Source organism: Tachyglossus aculeatus, chromosome 21 (genome assembly GCF_015852505.1).
Source record: "Tachyglossus aculeatus isolate mTacAcu1 chromosome 21, mTacAcu1.pri, whole genome shotgun sequence".
Lineage (NCBI taxonomy): Eukaryota > Metazoa > Chordata > Mammalia > Monotremata > Tachyglossidae > Tachyglossus > Tachyglossus aculeatus.
In genome coordinates, this window is record NC_052086.1 from 71292847 (window position 1) to 71312473 (window position 19627).

At 49.3% G+C, this 19627-nt stretch overlaps 2 protein-coding genes across 10 annotated transcripts in view; one reads left to right on the forward strand and one right to left on the reverse strand.

Moving 5' to 3' along the window:
• Window positions 1-7071, forward strand: part of MARF1 (meiosis regulator and mRNA stability factor 1) — a 44021-nt gene extending 36950 nt beyond the window's left edge. For all 9 annotated transcript variants that reach the window (XM_038763964.1, XM_038763967.1, XM_038763966.1 and 6 more), the window contains 2 exons: window positions 3107-3277; window positions 4452-7071. In XM_038763964.1, coding sequence (XP_038619892.1) covers window positions 3107-3277; window positions 4452-4693 — 413 coding nt within the window. In that variant the 3' untranslated portion in view covers window positions 4694-7071. The remainder of the gene's footprint in view (window positions 1-3106; window positions 3278-4451) is intronic.
• Window positions 7072-17518: 10447 nt separating this feature from the next.
• Window positions 17519-19627, reverse strand: part of BMERB1 (bMERB domain containing 1) — a 66658-nt gene continuing 64549 nt past the window's right edge. Inside the window, exon 6 of the mRNA XM_038763367.1 lies at window positions 17519-18270. Coding sequence (XP_038619295.1) covers window positions 18158-18270 — 113 coding nt within the window. The 3' untranslated portion in view covers window positions 17519-18157. The remainder of the gene's footprint in view (window positions 18271-19627) is intronic.

Consider the following 19627-nt stretch of genomic DNA (forward strand, 5'->3'; position numbering starts at 1 on the left):
CACACAGCTGACAAGCGGCGGAGCTGGGATTCGAACCCATGACCTCTGACTCCTAAGCCCATGCTCTTTCCAATGAGCCACGCTGCTTCTCGAGGCAGTGCTGTAGGAAGTAAGAGGACGTGGGTTGTAATCCCAGCTCTGCCACTTGGGCAAGTCACTTCACTTCTCTGCCTCAGCTCCCTCATCTGTAAAATGGGGATTAAGACTGGCAGCCCCATATGGGACAGGGACTGTGCCCAACCTGATTACCTTGTATCCATTCAGTCGTATTTATTGAGCGCTCACTGTGTGCAGATCACTGTACTAAGCGCTTGGGAACTACAAGTTGGCAACGTACAGAGACGGCCCCTACCCAACAGTGGGCTCACAGTCTAGAAGGGGGAGGCAGAGAAATAAACAAAGCATATTAACAAAATAAAATAAATAGAATAAATATGTACAAATAAAATGAATAAATAAATCGAGTAATAATTTGTATCTGCCCCAGTGCTTAGAACAGTGCTTGTCACTTGGTAAGCGCCTAACAAATACCATAATTATTATTACACACAGTAAGAGCTGTGAGTTAGACTGTGAGCCCACTGTTGGGTAGGGACTGTCTCTATATGTTGCCAACTTGTACTTCCCAAGCGCTTAGTACAGTGCTCTGCACACAGTAAGCGCTCAATAAATACGATTGATGATAAAGCGCTCAGTAAGCACCATTGATTAGTTGGTTGAGTAGGTTGGTGTTGGAGGAGCACAGTGTGAAGGCCGAGTTGTAGAAGGAGATGAGCGAGTTTCAGCAGCAGGGTGAGAGTTGACTGAGAACTTTAAAGCCTGTAGTAAGGAATTTCTGGTTGATGCAGAGTGGAAGGTAACCCTTGGAGTTTTTTAAGGCGTGGGGAGGTGTGTACTGAACTTCTTTTTAGAAAAATGTTCTGGGCAGCAGAGGGAAACATGGATCTGAGTGTGGAAAAGAAAAGAGGCAGGGAGGTTGGCAAGCAGGCTGATGCAGTAGTGGAGGTGGGATATGATAAGTGCCTTGGATTGCCGGGGTAGCAGTTAGGGCGGAGAGAAAGAGGTGGTTGTAGAGATCTTCTGAAGGGAAAGCCGACAGGATCTGGTGATTGACGGACTGAATCTTTCTCTTGAGTGAGAGATGAGGTGATAAAGCCACGGTTAAGGCCTGAGGGATGGAAAGAATGGTGGTGGCGTCTTCAGTGGGGAAAGAGCAAGGAGGAGGCTCGGGCTTGGGTGGGAAGATGAGTAGTGCTGTTTTGGACATGTTTTTTGCTTCAACTAGAAGAATTGATGGCATCGACTCTTGTCACCTTTGCTTCCAGAATCCTCTGAGGGTGTGCTGACAGGGTCTTTCATTCCAGAAGGGGAAAAGCAGCTTGGGGGTCCTAGTCCGTGGGCCAGACGGGTCCAGTCTTGGTGGGACGTCTTGGATCTGGTGTCATTCCCCACCCCCAGCCCAGTCCCCTCAAAGGGCCACACGCCTTCCAGGACCAACAGATTGGTACCCCCGTCCCATGCAAGTAAATCACTGTCCATCAGTACTTTTCCTCTCCTTTTTGAGGCTGCCATCTTCAGTCTTCTCCCATCCAGTGTCCCTCTGTCCAAGCCGGGAGCCTTTGAGAAGGATATGGCCGCAGCTTCTGAGTCCCGGCTACTGTCATCAGCAAGAGCAGAATGAGGGACCAACCTGGCAGTCTCAGTATCTGCTTTTTGAAGTAAGGGAGTTTCTGGAGAAGAGGGTTTGTCTCCCTTTCTCCCAGGACACTAGATAATTACCGTAATAATAATAAGAAGAAAGATGGCATTTGTTATGCGCTTTCTATGTGCAAAGCACTGTTCTAAGCGCTGGGGAGTTAACAAGGTGATCAGGTTGTCCCATGTGGGGCTCACAGTCTTAATCCCCATTTTACAGATGAGGGAACTCAGGCTCAGAGAAGTTAAGTGACTTGCCCAAGGTCACACAGCAGACCTGTGGCGGGGCCGGGATTCGAGCCCATGACCTCTGACTCCAAAGCCCATGCTCTTTCCACTGAGCCACGAAGGTGAGCAGTTGACTCCCCTCTCCTCAGTTTGGCCATCAAACATTACCTTTTCATCTTTATCCAAGATGAAAAAAATATTTAACATTATGAAGCGTGTTTTAGGTCGTCTGGCTGCAAATCCTTTTTGGATAAATGGCAGCGTTGACGTCCGTTTTTTTGCCTTCTGAGTTTCGTTGTGTAAGAGATGTGGTAAAATTCTGTTGGGAAAAACCGCAAAGGTTATCGATGCGTAATAAGCTCAAACGTACTCTCTCCCGGCTCTTTGTGCGTCCCACTTCCTCAGTTCACTCTTCGTGTCGCTGTCAACTCCCTTGTCGTTGGCCCGGTATTTGCTTACCCCTTGCATTCCTGACGAACCCTCCTGCAGTCTCAGCTTGACTCCATCCCGGATCTCCATCCCACCCCTTTGGGTGATGAAGAATTGTGTCAAGACTCCAACAACAGGGCCAATTTGGGTTGGCGGAAGGGCGCGCATTTTTCCCTCAGTAAAAGAGTATTCTTGAGAACTGCACGACCAGATATCATCATCATCAATCGTATTTATTGAGCGCTTACTATGTGCAGAGCACTGTACTAAGCGCTCGGGAAGTACAAATTGGCAACATATAGAGACAGTCCCTACCCAACAGTGGGCTCACAGTCTAAAAGATACCCTCTTAACCTCTCAGACACTTCCCAATCAGCGCATGTTTTGATGATGTCTGGTGGCAGCTTGGCCGAGCGGATACAGCATGGGCCATGGACTCAGAAGGAACTGGGTTCCAATTCCAGCTCCGCCACTTGTCCGCTGTGTGCTCTTGGGCAGGTCACTTCACTTCCCTGTGCCTCGGTTGCCTCATCTGTCAAATGAGGATTAAGACTGTGAGCCCTGGGTGAAACAGGGCCTGCGTCGAACCCAGTTCGTTTGTATCGATCCCAGCGCTCAGAAGAGTACCCGGCACACAGTGAGTGCTTAGAAAGTGTCACAATAGTTGTGATCATATAGTAAGCACTTGACAAATGTGATGATGATGATGATGACTGCCCCTTCCAGGTGGATGAGCTGTCTTCTCTTCCCACAGGTCCTAATCAGACAGAACAGGAGCTCCTGTGCCTAACCAATACATCCCCGATCGACCTCTTGTGTGAACCGGTCCCTTCCTGCTTGCCTTCCCCGCAGCTGAGGCCTGATCCGGTGGTCCTAGAGTCTGCTGACCTCATTCAGTTTGAGGAACATCCTCAAACCCCATCTGGTAGGACGCTGGAGTGTTTTTTTCCCCCCCTCTCCTCCCCGAGAACAAGACTACTCGGTCAAGGGCGGTGCCGGGGGGGCGGTCTCTTGCCCGGTGAGGTCTTCGTGTGAGCGGTGAGTATCAAATGAGCCTCACGCTATTTCATTCATTCATTCAATTGTATTTATTGAGCGCTTACTGTGTGCAGAGCACTGGACTAAGCGCTTGGGCATATAGAGACGGTCCCTACCCAACAGCGGGCTCACAGTCTAGAAGGGGGAGACAGACAACAAAACATATTAACAAGGAGTTTGACTCTCTGTACCCGGTGGGGATCGAGTGGAGAAAGGAAATCCTCCCTGACTCTCCAAAAACCGTAGTTTTAGACATGATTTGCTCCGCACACAGTAAGCGCTCAATAAATACGATTGAATGAATGATTTTCTATCGCCCCACCCCCCTTCCAGCAATATTTGACCATTGCACCTCCTCTCCTAGCCTCTGCTCCCCCTGTTAGGGAGGAGCTAGCGCCCTTAATCATATAAGACTTGAAAGCGGGGAAGAAAGAGACCTGGATAATCCCCAAACTCAGTAGTCGACCCCTGGAAAATGTTGTCTCTAGGGCTTAGGCCCCCCCCCCCCCCCCCATCCTTGGGAATTCCCTCTTGCTGTTTTACCAGTTAGAGAAGCAGCCTGGCCTAGTGGATAGAGCAGGGTCCTGGGAATCAGGAGGTCACAGGTTCTAATCCCGTCCCCTTGTCTCCTGTGTGACCTTTGGGTAAATTAATCCACTGGGCCTCAGTTACCTCATCTGTAAAATGGGGATTGAGACCGTGAGCCACATGCGAGATGAGGACCGTGTCCAACCTGATTGGCTTATATCCCCCCTCAGCACTTGGTACAATGCCTGTCGCGTAGTAAGCGCTTAACAAATATCATGATTATTATTAAGCGTCTGGGTCCCCTGCTTAGAATTCATTCATTCATTCAATTGTATTTATTGAGCGCCTGCTGTGTGCAGAGCACTGGACGAAGCGCTTGGGGAATACAAATCGGCAGCAATGATTCCAGGGACATGGTTCCGCCAGAACCCCCGTCGCAGTCGTCCCTAAGGAGTGCTTTAGAAACTCGCTTGGCCGGGCGCTTTTCGGAACCGGCCATCTGACTGGGCTGGCTTCTCTGCCTCCGTCCCCAGAAACGACGCTTCTGACAGAAGGCGAAAGAAAGAAAACGACAGCAAGCAAAGAAGAGCAGACCCCCGCCGACCTCGGGGCAGCCGACACCCCGGAGAACCTCCCAACGCCTCCCTGTCCATCCTCCGAAACCCCAGAGTCTCGGCCAGGCAAAGATGCGACAGAAAGCCCAGCCAAAAGACAACACAAAAGCAAAGTGAAATTGGCAGCCAACTTCTCCTTGGCACCTATAACCAAGCTTTAACTTTTGATTTTGACATAGAATTAGATCACAGAAAACTGTCTGACTCTGCACACAAAAATAGGTTCAAAGTTATCTGCCTTTCCTTTCTCGTTTTAACGGAAACCCCTTACAGTCCACTAAATTTCTATTTATGGGTGTAGGCCACCCCATTTTCATTCCTTTTTTTTTTTTTTTTTACCCTGAACACAGTTTTCAGCGGAAGTTTTTTAAAAAAAAAAATTGAAAGAAAAAACCTTTCCACACTCATTTGAGTCCTTGAGATATTTTTACCAAATTTTCTTACTAGTTAAAAATCAAATGGTGTTGGGTGGAAAAGAAAGGGCTAATAATTCAACTAGGAAGAATTGGGTTTTATTTTCATCTGAGCCTCGTGAGTGGTATAATCGTGCCCCAATCAACCAAGATTCTATATGTCGTTGCTTATTGATGTTATTTTTGGACAGTATTAATCAGTGAATTGTCTTGAAGCCTGTTAAGCAATTTCAAATGCGTTAAAGCACACTGGACTGGAATGAGCAGACGGGAGGTTTTGAAAGCCTTTGCTTCCATGTGGCTTGTAATTACACCTCATCATTCATTTAAAGGTGTCTCTAGATGATGACTGTGGCTTCATTAGCGAATTTGTTTTAAATGATCTTTGGCATTTTCGATTCCATTCGGGAGCTTTCCAGGAAGTTGAGGATGTATTAAGCTTCCCTTTTAGGTTGCGTTTTCAGTTTGACGTGAATTGGGTTAAGGAGAAAGGAGGGGGGTCTTGGCGTGTCATGGAAGTGTTTGGATTACAACGCACATGCTATCGTGTGTCGAGACAGGATGGGTTAGGATGGTTCTGATTTTCTAAAATATGCATCAGTTGCATAAACTATCACAGAGCAGGCAAGGAGAAGTACTTTAACCAAAGAGGTATCGATACTATTTCTACTGGAAGGAGACAGAGAGATTCGATCTGCCCATGAGAAGGCCGAGGTTGTTCTGGTGAGTCTTGTGTATGACATTTTAAAGCAGGTTTTGGCCATTGGGAAGCTTTTTGTGTGTATGTTTTTGTGTGTTTGTGTGTGAGTGAGAGAGAGAGAGAGAGGGGGGGGGGGGGAGAGAGGTGGCATATTGTCTTTTAACTGTGCTGTTTTTATTCTGATTGCTACTTCTAGTGTTGGAAGCGTACTGAGTCGTGGTGTTTTGTGTTGGCGTTTGGAAAAGCCAGCCTGGAGGCAGCACTCCACTAGTGGAATGACTGTATTTGGAGTTGGCTGAAATGTCCAGTGACAGAAGGCCCCTTACCCCTTCTGGGTAAACCTGACATTTACAATGGATTGTATTTGTCAGGCAAAGAGACTCCATTGCTCTCAATGCGGAAAAAAAACCTGTCACGCACCGTCTTCCACTAGTCGAATGGTTTCTTTTTCAGAGGGATTATATTTTGTAATGTACTAGAAAGGCAGAAAACGGGCTCAGATTTCCTAGCCAGCATTTGGAAAATGCCACCAAGGGCTACAGAGAGAATTTTACGAGGTAGATTTTGCTGAAAAATCTTTTAAAAGAAAGCTAGGCATCCCCAGTACTAAATGTGTAGCCAACACTAAGAGAGACAGACAGACAGAGAGAGAGAAAAACACTGGAAAGGTTTTTCCGAGTGTTACGGCACAGTATGAGACCTTCCGATGTGCATTTCCTCTACACACGGAGATTGTTACAGGAAAAGGAAATTCAGATGTACGGACTGTTTTAAGAATGCTTTTAAGAGATTTCATGAGTTTTGAACATCTGTCTCCTTGAACGTGGATTCCATATGATAGGATTTGTGCATTTTGGAGCTTTCTTTTGTCAACCTGAAAAAAAGTGGTACAATTAGACGATGCAAAGAGGTGTCATTACTAATCACAGGAAACAGTCCAGAACAGCAGGCTCTCAAGGTCATAAAGGACAAAAAAAAGTCACAGCTCTGTGCTGTCGAGGGATCGGGGTGGGTTATGCCACTCATGGAGGTCAGCAGGTGCTCCTGGGAAGGAAGAAAGTATATTCAGAGGGAAATTATGTTCATGAGGCGTATTACATGATGGCCAATCCAATTGCAATATCATTTACTTTTAATCCGAAGACTGAATCGAATGATGTGACGTAGTGATCTGAAAGAATTAGGACAATGACATTCTCGGATTTCCAGGTGGAAAGATATAACGATTTATATTTTGCCAATTTGAAAAAAAACAGCCACAAAATTGTCAAAGAGACACCCCTTCTACCTTGCACTGTTGGCTTTGGGTCGGAGGGAGGGAGCGTTTTCCTAACTGTCTACTTTGTTTGAACACTACTTTGTGGTTCAAGTGCTGTTTTGTGTGTTGGGACCAAACAGTTGTCAATAAAATTTACAAGCAAGCATATCGGTTTTGTAGTCCTGAAAATGAGTGGATGGTTGGGGTGGAAATTGTGTTCTCGGCCACACGTCTGTATTGTCTTTTGCATTCATCTTCTGCCGAAGCCTCTTTTCTCCCCCCAGTCTTTTGGGCCAGGTCAGTTTCAAATGCCCTGCGTACCTCATCACAAAGGGATGGCGTCGTTAGAAGGAGTTGGGAGCTTGGTGCATCCAGCTCTTTGCTGTCAGCTGAGGTGTGTTTTCTTCTTTATTCAGCAGCTGCCCATCTGGCGCCGGTCAAAGAGGAGTCACGGGTTGCCCATCATCTCAGGCGGCTAATCTTGTGGTTGAGCGGGTTCTGTGAGAGCCAGATATCACCGCAAATCTGGAAAGACCTAGAACTGGAGACTCGTAACGCCCAGGCGGATCATTTCAGTGTGATTATCCGTGTTTCTGGCAAAATCGGCAAAAAAAAAAACCCTCTTTAGAACCCATTCAGTCGTATTTATTGAGTGCTTACTGTGTGCAGAGTACTAAGTGCTTGGGAGAGTAAAATATGACAATAAGCAGACACATCCGCTGTCCACAACAAGCTTACAGTCTAAATGGGGAGACAAGACATTAATATAAATAAATTACAGATATGAACATTGGTGGTTCTGTGGGGGGGATGAATGAAGGGAGCCGGGAAAGAGGAGGGCTTAGGGAAGGACTTTTGCGGAAGATGCGCCTATGTCTTTCATCTTTGGATGGCTGGTATGATAAATCTTTTTTTGACCGAGATGGAGGACTCGAAATACCCGATGCTGAAACATTTGAGGTTGATAAGCTTGACTTTGAACGCTCACCCCGTGCCTTGTCCCAGTTCAGAAGACAATTCTGCGCTTTTAAGGTCACTCTGGGAAACTCGAGCCAGAATGCAGAACTCTCTGGGAGCCCCTGCCTTTCCCCCAACACCTGTCCTTATCGCCGAGTAACTCTGAGTTCAAAATCAGGCGTGGGGAGGATTCCTCCTCCCTCTCTGAGTTGACAGTCACTGAGGACTGAGTGAATCCGTTTGTTGCTTCCTCTTTTTTCCATCGGCCTGCGATTGTCTACTTCCAGACGGTGGTATGTCTTGCTTACAGACTGCTCTTGAGAGGAAAGCGGGGTGGGATTTTTCAAACTAAAGGGGGAGTTAAAAAGAAAAAAAAGCACACGGTTTTGTGGGGTTTTTTTGTCATTCCAAAAAAAAAAAGCACACAGGGTGTTGTGGGGTTTTTTTTAATCATTCCATTCCCCACAGCTGTTAACCTAAGGACCAGCAGGTGTTGGCAATTGCTTCTCTAAGTCTCCCTCAACTAGCCAACAACAGTTCTTGGGTTGGCTAGTTGCAGCTGACTCTGAAAAGAGACTTTGATTGCAGTCTCTCCGATGCAGTTGGTATGAGGGGTCCTGGGTGCAACAGAGGAGACCACTTGGCCTGTCCCCAAAGGCTCCTGTCCCGGGCTGGAGAGGGGAAGGAATGATTCTCCGGATACCAGCTATCCGTGGGGAGGGCATTGCTTGGGAAGATGAGACGAATGAGCTTTAGGGAAGGACAGCTCTTTGGAAAACACTGGAGCAGCTTGTGAACTCAAATATCCATGAGACAGGCGTGATTGGAGTTCCTGTAATGGGCGTTTTAGAGGAAGGGCTCAGAATTACGATGCGGTTGTTTCCTGTAGAACTGCGTCGAAGCTCAAAACCAAGTTCTCCCAAGTCATGATACCCCGTGACACAGCCGTGAACCTGGTTCTCAAAGTGTGGCCATTTTCTGGATTGCATTTTTCCACTGCTGTACGTGTTATTCGGGGAGTTCCAGTCCAGAACCAGCCCTGACGACCAGGCTCTGTGGGTAAGTGAAAATGATGCCGCAAATCCCTCTCCTGCTCAAAGGGGCTCCGCTGTCTCCTCCTCCTCCCATTCTCCCTTCGCACGCTCTGGCTTATATTCTCTGACCTAATGGAAATAAGACTAGTTTGGCCCTGGATTCTACGCCCAGTTTCCCCTCTCGCCTGCTGTGTGACCCTGAACAAGTTCCTTGATGTCTCTGGGCCTCGGTTTCTTGTCTTCTGCTGTCGCGCCATTTCCGACCCATCCAACTTGTACTTCCCAGGCGCTTAGTACAGTGCTCTGCACACAGTAAGCGCTCAATAAATACGATTGAATAGCGACTTCATGGACACGTCTGTCCCAGAACGCCCTGCTCTCTATCTTCATTTGTTCTGATAGCCTATCCATAGGGTTTTCTTGGTAAAAATACAGAAGTGGCTGACCATTGTCGCCTTCCACGCAGTCAACTTGAGTCTTGCCCTCGATTCGACCCCACGCCACCGCTGCCCAGCATCGGAAAATTTTGATTTATAGCACATGGCCTTGGGGATAAAAGACTGTAAGCCCCATGTGGGACAGGGAATGTGTCTAACCTGATTAGTTTGTGTCAACCCCAGCGCTTAGAAGAGCCCCTGGCACGTAGTAAGTGCTTAACAAATACCATAAAAGAAAAAAAAATAGGTGATGAGGAGAGGGAAGCAAGTGGCACATTGGGTGGAGCTTATGGAAACTGGGATATATTGTTATACTCTCCCAAGCACTCTGTACAGTGTATATAGCACTCAATAAATATTATTGGCGATTACGACGTGACATGTAATGACGCGTTACATATTGTGGTCGTTCAGAACAACAAGCGCATCTGTATTATAAATGGGGGATTGGCTCCCAAATCAGTCGGACGCCTGACTTGACCTAAATGGCGAAGAATTCTGTACTCAGTCAACTATAGGTGAGTGTTACAGCGACATTAATGTACTTATATTTAATCAATCGTATTTATTGAGTGCTTACTGTGGGCAGAGCACTGTACTAAGTGCTTGGGAAGTACACGTTGGCAACATATAGAGACGGTCCCTACCCAACAGCGGGTTCGGGTTCCCCATTAGAACAGCTCACTTTATCATAGAAGTAGCAGTATTTGCAGTTATTGGGTGCCCACTGGGCCAATGCACCGTACAGAGAAGCAGCGTGGCTCGGTGGAAAGAGCACAGCCTTTGGAGTCAGAGGTCATGGGTTCAAATTCTGCCCTGCCAATTCATTCATTCAATCAATCGTATTTATTGAGCGCTTGCTGTGTGCTCGGGGAGTACAAGTTGGCAACATATTTATTTTATTTTGTTAGTATGTTTGGTTTTGTTCTCTGTCTCCCCCTTTTAGACTGTGAGCCCACTGTTGGGTAGGGACTGTCTCTATATGTACTCTGCACACAGTAAGTGCTCAATAAATACGACTGATTGATTGATATAGAGACGGTCCCTACCCAACAGCGGGCTCACAGTCTAGAAAGGAGAGACAGACAACAAACCAAAACATTAACAAAATAAAATAAGTAGAATAAATATGTACAAGTAGAGTAATAATTGTCAGCTGTGTTACTTGGGGCAAGTCACTTCAATTGTATTTATTGAGCGCTTACTGTGTGCAGAGCACTGGACTAAGCGCTTGGGAAGTCCAAGTTGGCAACATATAGAGATGGTCCCTACCCAACAGTGGGCTCACAGTCTAGAGGGGGGAGACAGAACAAAACAAAACATATTAACAAAATAAAATAAGTAGAATAAATATATACAAGTAAAATAAATAAATAGGGTAATAAATACATACAAACATATTTAACTTTTCTGTGCCTCAGTTACCTCATCTGGAAAATGGGGTTGACTGTGAGCCCCCCCGTGGGACAACCTGATCACCTTGTAACAGTGCTTTGTACATAGTAGGCGCTTAATAAATGCCATCATTATTATTATTATCCTGTATATATGTTTGTACGTATTTATTACTGTATTTTACTTGTACAGATTTATTCTATTTATTTTATTCTGTTAATATGTTTTGTCTCTGTCTCCCGCTTCTAGACCGTGAGCCCGCTGTTGGGTAGGGACCGTCTCTCTGTGTTGCCAACTTGGACTTCCCAAGCGCTTAGTCCAGTGCTCTGCACACAGTAAGCGCTCAATAAATACGATTGAATGAATGAATGCAGAGCACTGGACTAAGCGCTTATAAGTAGATGAGAGAGCTGGGTGGAGAATAAGTGCCGAGGCCGACATTTGAGCCCACGGTTGGGTAGGGACCGTCTCTATATGTTGCCAACTTGGACTTCCCAAGCGCTTAGTCCAGTGCTCTGCACACAGTAAGCGCTCAATAAATACGATTGATTGATTGATTGATCATAGACAACGGGGCCAGGCAGAGCTTGGCGACCTGAAGTCCATAGGTGATTGAAACTCTCAATTTAGTCATCTCCCCTTCTCACAACTTTCCTCGTGATGTTGCTGTCAGGGAGCATCGTGAACCGATTTGAGTGTCCCCTCGTCTTCCCTTCGCTTTCCCAACTTCCAGGGAAAACGCAGGGGAGCAGGAGAGCTACATTCATTCATTCATTCAATCGTATTTATTGAGCGCTTACTGTGTGCAGAGCACTGTACTAAGCGCTTGGGAAGTCCAAGTCGGCAACATAGAGCGACGGTCCCTACCCAACAACGGGCTCACAGTCTAGGAGGGGGAGACAGACAACAAAACAAAACACGCAGACAGGTGTCAAGAAGCAGCGTGGCTCAGTGGAAAGAGCCCGGGCTTTGGAGTCAGAGGTCATGGGTTCAAATCCCGGCTCCGCCGATTGTCAGCTGTGGGACTCTGGGCAAGTCACTTGACTTCTCTGTGCCTCAGTTACCTCATCTGGAAAATGGGGACGAAGACTGTGAGCCCCACGTGGGACAACCTGCCCACCTTGTAAATTCCCCAGCGCTTAATAAATGTCTTTATTATTATTAATAACTGCCGACCACCAGACCCAACTAAAAGGAAATGTAAGAAACGCTGCAGCCTGCTTGATGATGATGGTAGATGAGAAGCGGCGTGGCTCAGTGGAAAGAGCCCGGGCTTTGGAGTCAGCGGTCATGGGTTTGAATCCCGGCTCCGCCACTTGTCAGCTGTGTGACTTTGGGCAAGTCACTTCACTTCTCTGGGCCTCAGTTCCCTCCTCTGTAAAATGGGGATGAAGACTGTGAGCCCCACGTGGGACAACCTGCTCACCTTGTAAATTCCCCAGCGCTTAGAACAGTGCTTTGCACATAGTAAGCGCTTAATAAATGCCATCATTATTATTATTATTATGTTAAGCCCTTACTATGCTCTGAGCACTGCACTAAGCTCGTTACAAGTTAATCAGTTTGGACGCTGTCCCTGCCCCCCAAGGGGCTCCCACTCTTAATCTCCATTTTACAGATGAGAGAACTGAGGTCTGGCGAAGTGCCTTGCCCCAGGTCACCCGGCAGACGTGATGGAGGCGGGATTAGAACCCAGGTCCTTCTGATTCCCGGGCCCCTGCTCTATCCGTTGCTTCTCACGCTAACGCTTAGTACAGTGCTCTGCACACAGTAAGCGCTCAATAAATAGGATTGATTGATTGAGGCTTCGGTTGGTTCTTCGCAGTTTGTGTTTGGGTCTGGAGGTCGGGCTTGGAGAGGCAGGTTTGGGCAGTCGCTTGGACTCAGAAAGGGAGGGGAAGAGAGGGAAGAAGGGGCCAGTGTAAATTTTACAGGGTCACGAAAATAAGTCGATGGTATTGAACACTTACCGCATGCAGAGCACAGGGCTACGCGCTCGGGAGAGTACAACACTATAAAAGCTTTGCCAGCCTGAAGATTCCCGTGGCCTTCGTTGCACTCGACGGCTGGGAGAATATGCTGAAAGCGTAGTCCAGTGCTCTGCACACAGTAAGCGCTCAATAAATACGATTGATTGATTGAAAGGAGGATCCCATAGCGGCTGCAGGGTTGGCTGCAGGGTCGGAGAGCTGCCCCGCCAACGGCAGGATTGCGGGTGGGCGTTCGGAAATGGAGCGGAGCCGTCTGGCTATCCGTTTCCTGGGACTCATTCCCGTCTTCCTTCCTTCAATCGTGTTTACTGAGCGCTGACTGTGTGCAGAGCACTGTACTAAGCGCTTGGGAAGTCCGAGCTGAGAGCGTATAGAGACGGTCCCTACCCAACAGCGGGCTCACAGTCTGGGAGAGGGAGAGAGAGTGAGTAAGCAGGAGAGGTGAGAATGAGGTGCAAGGGTATATGTTGGCAATAATAATAAATGTAATAATAATAATTATTATTATTGTTATGATTACCCTGGTTAAAGCAAAGTTTGTGTCCATTTTTTCTCCAAATATTTCCGTGTAAGTAGTGCGTGCTCTGGATCACATCGGAGCTCAATAAATTGTTGATGATGATGGTAATACTACTACTATTACTAATATTAAAGGCATTAAGGGCTTACTAGGTGCCAAGCGCCGTGCCAAACGATGGAGTAGACCCAAGACAACCAATCAATCAATCGTATTTATTGAGCGCTTACTGTGTGCAGAGCACTGTACTAAGCGCTTGGGAAGTCCGAGCTGGCAGCGTATAGAGACGGTCCCTACCCAACAGCGGGCTCACAGTCTGGGAGAGGGAGAAAGAGTGAGTAAGCAGGAGAGGTGAGATTGAGGTGCAAGGGCATATGTTGGCAATAATAATAAATGTAATTATTATTATTATTATTCTTGTTATGGTTACCCTGGTTAAAGCAAAGGTTGTGTCCATTTTTTCTCCAAATGTTTCCGTGTAAGTAGGGCGTGTTCTGGATCACATCGGAGCTCAATAAATTGTTGATGATGATGGTAATACTACTACTATTACTAATACTAAAGGCATTAAGGGCTTACTAGGTGCCAAGCACCGTACCAAACGATGGAGTAGACCCAAGACAACCAATCAATCAATCGTATTTATTGAGCGCTTACTGTGTGCAGAGCACTGTACTAAGCGCTTGGGAAGTCCGAGCTGGCAGCGTATAGAGACGGTCCCTACCCAACAGCGGGCTCACAGTCTGGGAGAGGGAGAGAGAGTGGGTAAGCAGGAGAGGTGAGAATGAGGTGCAAGGGCATATGTTGGCAATAATAATAAATGCAATAATAATAATTATTATTATTGTTATGATTACCCTGGTTAAAGCAAAGGTTGTGTCCATTTTTTCTCCAAATATTTCCGTGTAATTAGGGCGTGTTCTGGATCACATCGGAGCTCAATAAATTGTTGATGATGATGGTAATACTACTACTATGACTAATACTAAAGGCATTAAGGGCTTACTAGGTGCCAAGCGCCGTACCAAACGATGGAGTAGACCCAAGACAACCAATCAATCAATCGTATTTATTGAGCGCTTACTGTGTGCAGAGCACTGTACTAAGCGCTTGGGAAGTCCGAGCTGGCAGCGTATAGAGACGGTCCCTACCCAACAGCGGGCTCACAGTCTGGGAGAGGGAGAAAGAGTGAGTAAGCAGGAGAGGTGAGATTGAGGTGCAAGGGCATATGTTGGCAATAATAATAAATGTAATTATTATTATTATTATTGTTATGGTTACCCTGGTTAAAGCAAAGGTTGTGTCCATTTTTTCTCCAAATGTTTCCGTGTAAGTAGGGCGTGTTCTGGATCACATCGGAGCTCAATAAATTGTTGATGATGATGGTAATACTACTACTATTACTAATACTAAAGGCATTAAGGGCTTACTAGGTGCCAAGCACCGTACCAAACGATGGAGTAGACCCAAGACAACCACTCAATCGTATTTATTGAGCGCTTACTGTGTGCAGAGCACTGTACTAAGCGCTTGGGAAGTACAAGTTAACCAGATGGAGCAAAGTCCCTGTACCACAGAGGGCTCACCGTCCAAGATAGTGAATCCCCATTTTACAGACGAGGAAACCGAGGCACAGCAAAGTTAGGTGACTGGCCCCAGATCACAGTGGAGGCAAAGTGATGCATTCATTCATTCAATCATATTAAGAGCGTGCAGAGCACTGCACCGAGCGCTTGGAAAGCACAATTCGGCAACAGAGACAATCCCTACGCGACAGCGGGCTCGGAGCTGGGATTAAAATAAGGTGACTCCCAAACCCGTGCTCAATGTGGGTCGGGAATGCGTCCGTCTGTAATATGGCTACATTGTGCTCTCCCAAGTGTCCAGTGCAGTGCTCCGCACACAAAAAGAGGCCCCAGAGCGGCGTGAATGAAGCCAGCAGGCCTCATTCCGGTTGGCAAGGGAGAACCTACGTTGGCATCTGGTCAGTCCCGGTCCGATGGGAGGAGAGGGGAACCGAAGCCCACGGTTGAGCCTGGGCTCTGCTTCAGATTTGGTGGTGGGGGGTGTTGTGTGATGGGTCTGCTAGGAGACCTTGGCTAAGTCGCTTGACTTCCCTGGGCCTCAGTTTCCTCATCTGCGAAGCGGACATTAAGAGCGTGAGCCCCAGTGGGACGTGGTCTGTGTCTGATTCACTAGGTCGGATACAAGTTGAACCGGTCAGGCGCGGCCGCTGTCCCCACGAGGAGTTCACAGTCTAAGTTGGAGAGAGATCTGCAAGTGAGGAAACTGAGGCACAGAGCGGTTAAGTGATTTGCCCAAGTCTCACAGCAGCGTGGCCTAATGGGAAGAGCATGGGCCTGGAGTCAGAGGACGTGGGGCCTAATCCCGGCTCTGCCATTTCTCTGCTGTGTGACCTTGGGCAAGTCGCTTCACTTCTAGACCGTGAGCCCGTTGTTGGGTAGGGATTGTTTCTATTTGTTGCTGAATCGTAGTTTCCAAGCGCTTAGTGCAGTGCTGTGCACACAGTGATGAATAAATACGATTGAATGAATGAATGAATGAATGCATGAACAAATCATCTGTAAAATGAGGATTGAGACTGTGAGCCCCATTTGGGGCAGGGACTATGTCCAACCTGGTTACCTTGTACCTACCTCAGCGCTGACAGTGGTGCTTGGCACATAGTAGGCACTTGAATATTATTGTCATGATTTTTATTACTATTAATGATAATAGTAACTGGCAGTGCAGGATTAGAACCCAGGTTTTTTTTGACTCGTGGTCCACTTTTTGACTCTCCACCAGGGACTGCTGCTGCTTTGTATCCCCAACTTGTACTTCCCAAGCGCTTAGTACAGTGCTCTGCACACAGTAAGCGCTCAATAAATACGATTGATGATGATGATGATGATGATTAACTTGCATCGTCCCCAGTACTTAAGACAGTGCTTGGCACGTGGTATGCACTTAGAGAAGCAGCGTGGCTCCGTGGAAAGAGCCCGGGCTTTGGAGTCAGAGGCCATGGGTTCAAATCCCGGCTCCGCCAATTGTCAGCTGTGTGACTTTGGGCAAGTCACTTCACTTCTCTGTGCCTCAGTTCCCTCATCTGGAAAATGGGGGTGAAGACTGTGAGCCCCCCGAGGGACAACCTGATCACCTTGTAACCTCCCCAGCGCTTAGAACAGTGCTTTGCACATAGTAAGCGCTTAATAAGTGCTATCATCATTATTAACAAGTACCATCATGATTGTGATTATGATTATTGAGTAGACTGAGCCCCTTGAGGAAGTCGTCGTGATTTGCTGCCACCTGTTCCGCATGGCCTCCCAGTTGGCGCGGCCTTGGATTGGGCTTCTCTTTCTTTCTTTTAATGGCATTTATTAAGCAGTTGCTATGTGCAAAGCACTGTTCTAAGCACTGGGGCGATCCCGCGGGGAGCTCACAGTCTTAATCCCACTGTTGGGTAGGGACTGTCTCTATATGTTGCCAACTTGTACTTCCCAAGTGCTTAGTACAGTGCTCCGCACACAGTAAGCGCTCAATAAATACGATTGATTTATTGATTGATTAATCCCCATTTTCCAGATGAGGCCCAGAGAAGTGAAGTGACTTGCCCAAAGTCACACAGCTAAAGCCCGGGCCCTTTCCAGTGAGCCGCGCCGCTTCTCGCTTCCTCATAGAACCAGCCGCAAGCCCTGACCTCGGCCGTCAGCGTTGCGCCCGCCGGCCCCAGCTCGCGTGGCGCAAATTCTGGGAAAACAGGACTGCTTGACCACCTTGTTTATTGTGTGGAGACGGACATGAGCAAATCTCGCGTTACGTCACTACTCGGGCCGGTCACGGCACGCACACACGCACACACGGGTCACCCGAGCCTCGGCCCGGCCGGCGAGTGACCGGACGAAGAGACGGCGGGACGGCGGTGTCACCGGCGGACGGGATCGGGGCGGGGGGGGAGAAGCCACCGGACGGCGGGACGCGGGCTGGGGAGGGGGGCAGGCTCCGCCGCCCCGGGGGGCACCGGGTGGGATCGTCGCTTGGGGCAGCCCCCTACCAGCCCAGGGGAAGGCCCAGCCCGCCGCGGCCCTGGCCCGGCACGCGGAGGACGGTGGCGTCTTCGGGATTGGCGTCGGGGCCACCGCCGCGGCTGTGGGACGCTGGGGACACATGGGGTGGGGAGGAGGGACAGGACGGGGCGGCCTCATGGGGAGCCAGGACTAGGTGGAGTTGCCCCTCTCGCCCTCCCCGAGGTCTGCCCGTGCCCCCCAGGGCCTGCCCACCCTCTCCACCCACCCCCAAGGCTGCCTGTCCCCCCTAGGCCTGCCCGTCACCCCCGAGGCCTACCCATTCTGCCTCCCCGCTGAGGCCTGCCCGTCACCCCGAGGCCTACCCGTCCCCAACTTGGCTGTCCCAGGCCCGGCCTCGGCTCCGCATTTTGGGCCTTCGGGGTGGGGGAAATGGCAGGGCCCACGTTGGCCCGCTGCGGAGCGGCCCGAGGCGTCGAGGGCCGAGATCCCCACACTGGGAACGGAAGGGGTGGGCGGCCCGCTTCCGCGGAGCGTGGAAATGTGCGGACCCTCGCCGCCGTCCGGAGGGAGTGGTGGGACGAGAAGGGAGATTCCCCTCTCCCGCCTCGTTTCCACAAGGATTTTCTTTTTCTTTTCCTCAAGAGCTCCCTGGGCGGGCAGAGGGGTGAGGGCCGGACGGACTCCTACGTTCAGCATGCGCGCGCGCCTGGGGAGGACCATGCAACACGGACTCGGGGACGGACGGACGGACTCGGGGAACGGACTGAAGGACGGATGGAGGGACGGGCTCCCAGTCGGTCCTCCGGACGGGCCGGCCGCACCCCGCGGCGGCTGAACCCCTGGTCCCGGTCAGGGCGAGCGGCGGCGGAGAGGCGCCAGCCAGAGAAGGGGGCTACATGATGCTGCACTGGGCGGCCCCGCAGCAATCCTTGATGAGGGCCAGCCCCGTCTTGGTGACGGTGGGCTTGGACGGAGGGGGCTCCACCTTCTTTTCTGCCGGAGAACCTGGAGCGGGAGGGAAAATAATCATAACCGTGGTGCTCGTTAAGCGCTTACTACGTGCCAGGCACTGTCCTAAGCTCTGGGGGTGGGGAATTCGAGCCAATTGGGTTGGACACGGTCCCTGTCCCAAAGAGGGCTCACAGTCTTAATCCCCATTTTACACGCGAGGGATCTGAGGCACAGAGAAGTGAAAGGACTCGCCGAGGTCACACAGCAGGCGAGTGGCAGGACGGGAATTAGAACCCGTGACCTTCTGACTCGTAGGCCCACGCTCTATCCGCTAGGTCGAACTGTGCACTGTCACCAGCCCGGGGCTCCCGTACCCCAGCCCGGCCGTCTTCGCCGAAAGCAGAGTGGCCCAGTGGGTAGAGCGTGGGCCTGGCAGTTAGAGGTCCTGGGATCTAATTTCGCTTCTTCCACCTGTCTGTGGTGTGACCTGGGGCGAGTCGCTTCACTTCTCTGGGCCTCAGTTACGTCCACTGTAAAATGGGGATTAACTGATGAATCTTTTCTTCAACCCCACCCGCAAACTCCACTCCTCTAACGCTAACTTTGTCACAATCTCGTCTGTCACGCCGCTGACCTCCCACCCACGTTTTGCCTCTGGACTGGGACTCCTTCCCTTTTCAAATCCGACGGACCGTCCCCCTTCCACCTCTTCAAAGCATTACTGAAGGCCCATCTCCTTCAAGAGGCCTTCCTCGACAAAGTCCTCCTTTCCTCTTCTCCCACTCTCTTCAGCATCCTTTAATCCATCCCTCCTTCCCAGCCCCACAGCACTTACATCCGTATCTGGAATTCATTTATTTATATTTGCACATAGTAAGCGCTTAACAAATACCGTCACCATCATCATCATCACCATTAATGTCTGCCTCCCCCTCTATACTGTAAACTTGCTGGAATTATATCGTACTCTCCCATGCACTTCATACAGTGCTCTGCACTCAGTAAGTGCTCAATAAAGACAATTACCTGACTAAATATCTTGCATCTACCCTCTTTGAGTGTGACGGTGAGTCCCGAGTCCGGTCTGATTGTACTGTATCTATCTCAGTGCTTGGCATGTAGTGAGCGCTTAACGAATATTACAAGTAGTATATTTTCCCCTGCGGGTTGAAAGTTCAGACGTTCTCCACAGGTTGGCTGAGCTAGCCGTTGTCTTCCTCCTCCTCCTGCACCCAAAGGCCCTGCCTCAGAAACACAGGGCCGCCTCCCCACCCGTCACGCGGCGACACGGGCGGCTATTTGGCTGCAGAGTTCGGATTTCCTGCGGACGGTTTTCGCATGTCCACTGAGGGGGTCGAGACCCCGAAGGTTAAACTCCAGTGCCCTCCTGGGCCCCGCTGACAGGATGCTT